At 43.9% G+C, this 5,353-nt stretch overlaps 1 protein-coding gene across 1 annotated transcript; it reads left to right on the top strand.

Annotated features, from left to right (window-relative positions):
* On the top strand, positions 1 to 1,641 carry LOC306933984 (E3 ubiquitin-protein ligase TRIM21-like; the record flags this gene model as incomplete). The annotated part of the gene is made up of 1 exon (XM_079516373.1): positions 1 to 1,641. The coding sequence occupies one exon, from the start codon at positions 1 to 3 to the stop codon at positions 1,639 to 1,641; it is 1,641 nt and encodes a 546-aa protein (XP_079372499.1).
* Positions 1,642 to 5,353: the final 3,712 nt, after the last annotated feature.

Below are 5,353 nucleotides of genomic sequence, written 5' to 3' on the forward strand. Positions count from 1 at the left end.
ATGGCGTCTGCCAGCAGTCTCCTGTCAGAAGATCAGTTCCTGTGTTCTATCTGTCTGGATGTGTTCACCGATCCAATCGCCACTCCATGTGGACACAACTACTGCAAAGCCTGCATCACACAGCACTGGGACACTAATGATGTGTGTCAGTGTCCACTGTGTAACAAAAGGTTCTTTAAAAGACCAGAGATCTTTGTCAATACTTTCATTTCTGAGATGGTTGATCAGTTCAGGAAGTCAAAGCAGATGAAAACAACTTCCAATGCCATCCAGGAAGCTGCTAAACCAGATGAAGTGTCCTGTGACATCTGTTCTGAGAACAAGCTCAAGGCCGTGAAGTCCTGCCTGGTGTGTCTGACCTCCTACTGTGAGACTCACCTGGAGCCTCATCAGAGAGTCACAGCGTTAAAACGACACAAACTCATCGACCCTGTGAAGAACCTGGAAGACTTGATGTGTAAGAAACATGACAGACCTCTGGAGCTGTTCTGTAAGACTGACAACGTGTGTGTTTGTCAGTTCTGCACTGAGTCAGACCACAAGTTACACCAAATTGTATCTCTGAAAGAGGAATATGATGGAAAGAAGGCTGAGCTGGGAAAGACTGAGGCCGAAGTTCAGCAGATGATCCAGGAGAGACAAGAGAAGATTCAGGAGGTCAAACACTCAGTAGACCTCAGCAAGAAAGATGCAGACAGAGAGATGGCAGACAGTGTGCAGGTCTTCACTGCTCTGGTGAGCTGCATTGAGAGAAGCCAGGCTGAGCTCTTTGATGTGATTGAAGAGAAGCAGAAAACAACACAGAAACAGGCTGAAGGCTTCATTAAAGAGCTGGAAGAGGAAATCACTGATTTAAAGAAGAGAAGCTCTGAGCTGAAGCAGGTCTCACACACTGAAGACCACCTCCACCTCCTCCGAAACTTCCCATCCATCAATATCCCTCCACCCACCAAGGATTCGACAAAGGTCAATGTCCATCGGTCTTCATATGTGGGGGTTGTGAGCACAGCTGTGGCTCAGCTGGAGAAGACACTCAGTCAAGAGATGAAGAAGCGGGGTGCTGAGCTGATGAAGATCCAGCAATATGCAGTAGATGTAACTCTGGACCCTGATACAGCGCAGTGCGAACTCATCCTGTCTGAGGATGGAAAACAAGTGAGTCATGGAGATGTAATTAAGACCCTCCCAGACAACAAAGAGAGATTCTCCAACAGATACGCTGTGTTAGGAAAACAAAGCTTCTCCTCAGGAAGGTTTTACTATGAGATTCAAGTAAAAGGGAAGACTGGCTGGGAATTAGGAGTAGCCAGAGAGTCCGTCACCAGGAAGGCATCAATTAAATATTTTGCGAACACGAACAATGGTTACTGGGCAATAGGGTTGAAGAGTGCAGGAAATGAGCATTACAGCAGTGCTCCTGACCATCCTGTCCTCCTCGCTGTAAGAGAGAAGCTCCAGAAAGTGGGAGTGTTTGTGGATTATGAGGAAGGTCTGGTCTCCTTTTATGATGTGGAGGCCAGAGTTCTAATCTACTCTTTCACTGGCTGCACCTTCACTGAGAATCTATATCCATACTTCAATCCATGTAGCAACCAGAGTGGTACAAACTCTGTTCCCCTGACCATCTCTCCTGTCAGTTAAATTAGACTCATCCTCAGCTTTCCATGAAAATATTCATTGTGATTTAAGTGTGTATGTTTAAGGTCTGTGTTATATTTTCTCATCAAACTGTCAAATCCATCCAATTGTTAAACTAAATGTTCTAACAATTATATTTTAAGAACTTAAATTAACTTAACATCTCTGAATAGAATATGGTTTGCAAATGGCGTTCTGCTTTTGAAGGTTTTAGGTATAAGACTTTACAGTATGTACAGTATAACCGGCACACCACTTATGATGTTGTTTGTATGTATTTTTATTAAATGTTTTTTTATTTAGTTTTAATAATATATGTGTAGCCTGACATTGGGAGGGTTTGTAATTGACAATTATGCAAGTTGAACCGAACAATGGAAGAGGACCAGATTCCCTCCCCCCAAGTACCGGTGTCGCTCTGAGCAAGTAAGATCAGAGAGACGCCCCAATGGTGAGGTGAAAAGGAGTAACATTCCTCCCTTACACTGGCTTGCTAAAAGTGCCAGATGCGCCCGTTTGTCTACAAACTGAATTAACAATCAACCACCCCTGGATTAACCTGACAGCAAAGGGGGGTTTTTGAGAGACCACAGACCGAATAAGAGAAAGAGAGAGGTGACTATCAGGACACGACCCAGGGTCAGACCCAGGTCTGACCGAGAGATGAACTCTCACAGGATGGACCAAGATGGGGTGTCCTACCTCGTTACATTACAACACACGCACGCACCACTGATACTCCAATCAGCAATACATGCTCCCTGTTTTTGTTCTCAATGTAATCATTTTCTACCTGTTGACATATGGAAACTATGGAACATGTAAAATGAGTGAGCGAGGCTGAAGGGAGAGTGTGTGTGTGTGTGTGTGTGTGTGTGTGGGTGGGTGGGTGTGTGTGTGTGTGTGTGTGTGTGTGTGTGTGTGTGTGTGTGTGTGTGTGTGTGTGTGTGTGTGTGTGTGTGTGTGTGTGTGTGTGTGTGTGTGTGTGTGTGTGTGTGTGTGTGTGTGTGTGTGTGTGTGTGTGTGTGTGTGTGTGTGTGTGTGTGTGTGTGTGTGTGTGTGTGTGCGCACACATCTGTGTACTAACGCTTGAAAGAGGAGATGGCTCAGCGATAAGGAGAGAGTGATAGGTGCACAGGACAGCGTCTTTCCCTCTTCCTGTGGGCCGTAAAAGCTGGATAAACAATTCTGTTGACTCCAACTAAAACTGGTTAAAACTGGATTTGGAGTTAGACAAAGGAAAACGCCTAATTTAGTTTGAGACCCCTTTTCAATATAACGTGTGTCACCCAAGACACGTCGCTCATTTTGGTCGAGACGCTGGCTGAACCACATCAGCCGGTGCGTTCTTTTACCGGCAGCCGGGGGGCTGCACCTCCGCGAAACCACATCAGGACTTAGAGCGGTCCCGTTTACCACTTGTGGGTTTCCATATGAAACGATTTGATCGACTTTCATACTTTATACCTTAACACTAGCATGTCTGAATTAAAATCACTACTACTATGACGGCTAACGGTCAGGCTGACCGGTGTTTTTCGTGCAATTCCATTGGCCACTCTCTCCCTGCATCTCTTCACACCTCTCCCCCCGTGGCGGGGGGTTGACGACTTGCCATTGTCTTCTAAATGTCACATTCCAACTAATTCAAGGCAGCGTTTCAACTCGACAGGACAACTCAAAGTTATTTTTCAACATGTATTTATTTAGCTATGCTCAATAGATAGGTGGAAACAATACGCCAGTCAGTCAACACACCATATTTCACCATATTTTTGATGCGCTGATATATGAAATGAATATGCGCGACAGCTGTGCGTGCGTGCGTGCAAATCAGAAAAGTTTAGGCTACAGACAAAGGAGTTGGGAGTTTGGGAGCGGCCGGCTAGCCACATATTAGCCTATATATATTTTAAAAATACCCAGCATAATTGTTGGGAAGGCTAAGCCTGGCCTAGCCGCCGCCTATGATCGATGTCATTTATATATATTTGATTTATTGTGCCAGCAGAGAGATCCGTAGCAGCAGCACGGTTTATATATACACCATAGGATAGATCAAGTCATGTGACGCATCACCGCCACAAATAGTGCTACAGCGTTATCTAAAATGCACTTCCGCATACCTCACCGTCAGTTACTTGGATATTTTCTCCCTCTCCACGAGAGAGGGAGGGAGAGAGAAAAAAGAGAGCCGTGATGCGTGGAAATCAGTTCCACTGGTCGCGTGCAGAAAAGTTATTTTCTTTTTCATTTCAGTTTACCAAACTATAATGGATAACCACATGTCGTCAACGCACGAATGAAAAACACACTGATGAATGCTTTCAGTTCTGTAACAGACAAATCCCAATCTTGATTCTGTCCATCACTGCGGGCAAACTTCACTGTGCAGTCTCTGACGGTTTCCAATATGTTGGGGTCAAACATACACAGAAAACTGCTCAGCTCGTCGTGGATTCTGACCTTGGCAAAAGCAGTGGGACCTGGTCTGGCTGCGAAGATATTACGCATGGGCACTCTGCCGCGGCCAGCCCCAGGTTGCATAGATGACCATAATGGTTCCATCTTTACTTGTCTCAGTCGTGGTAGACTCGGGCTGAGACGTTTCAGGTAAGTCCTCTGTGTCACATTCAGACTCACTATCTGAAGCTGGCGGGTAGTACACTTCAGCCTGTGGTGCGTCTCCTCCGAAATCCCCAAACGGTGCGTCATCATCGCTGTCTACATCGCCGAAAGCAGTCTGCCGTAGAAGGAGGTTGGCTGCTTCTGCTGCAGTGTAACGTCGTTCTCTTGTCCTTCTCATCATGTCGTCTGACGGTTATGTTTCTGAAATGACCAGTGACTGTGACTTTATACACATTTTCTGCATCAAAGTTGTATAGGCTAATTTAAATGTCAATTGATTTCTGATTGGGCTATTACAAATAATGGGGGGAGTTTCCCCGCAAGGTGACAAGAGCAGGAATGTGCAGAATTATTTATACTGATTGATTCAATAGTTCAAACACAATCAACACAATAACAATCGAATTGATTTCTGATTGGGCTATTCTGCACATTCCTGCTCTTGTCACCTTGCAACTACGATGCAAAAAATGTGTATAAAGGATTTGATGTCACACATGCATGTATGTAACACCAAACATTTCAGGCCTACATGGTAATATTCGTTCAAAAACTATAGCCTACGGTACAAAATAAATGTAGGATGTAGCATTTATTCATATTATACACAAGTCATTTCATTGAAAACAGCCAACAGGAAATGTCATGCACAGCTCAGTCACAATGCTATAAACTTTATTATCCCATATAATTATGCTAAAGATGGCGTGTATAGTCAACATGTATTTATTTAGCTATGCTCAATAGATATAGGTGGAAACAATACGCCAGTCAGTCAACACACCATATTTTCTTTTTCATTTCAGAAACTATAATTATAGTGACGATCTGAGCGCTATATATTCAATATAGCGCTCACATGTCACTATAATTAATTACCCTTGCGCAGCAATTACACTGTCCATCTTTGTATTGAGACAATAAAATAAATACGACATTAGCGTTATATATTGTCATTTTTATATAGAGGGGATACATTATAGGGAAGGAGGTCTATCGCGTTGGAATGATTCATGTCATTAATTACCCTTGCGCAAGGTGACAAGAGCAGGAATGTGCAGAATTATTTATACTGATTGATTCAATA

The sequence above is a fragment of the Electrona antarctica genome (assembly GCF_951216825.1).
Source record: "Electrona antarctica genome assembly, chromosome: 12".
Classification (NCBI taxonomy): Eukaryota; Metazoa; Chordata; class Actinopteri; order Myctophiformes; family Myctophidae; genus Electrona; species Electrona antarctica.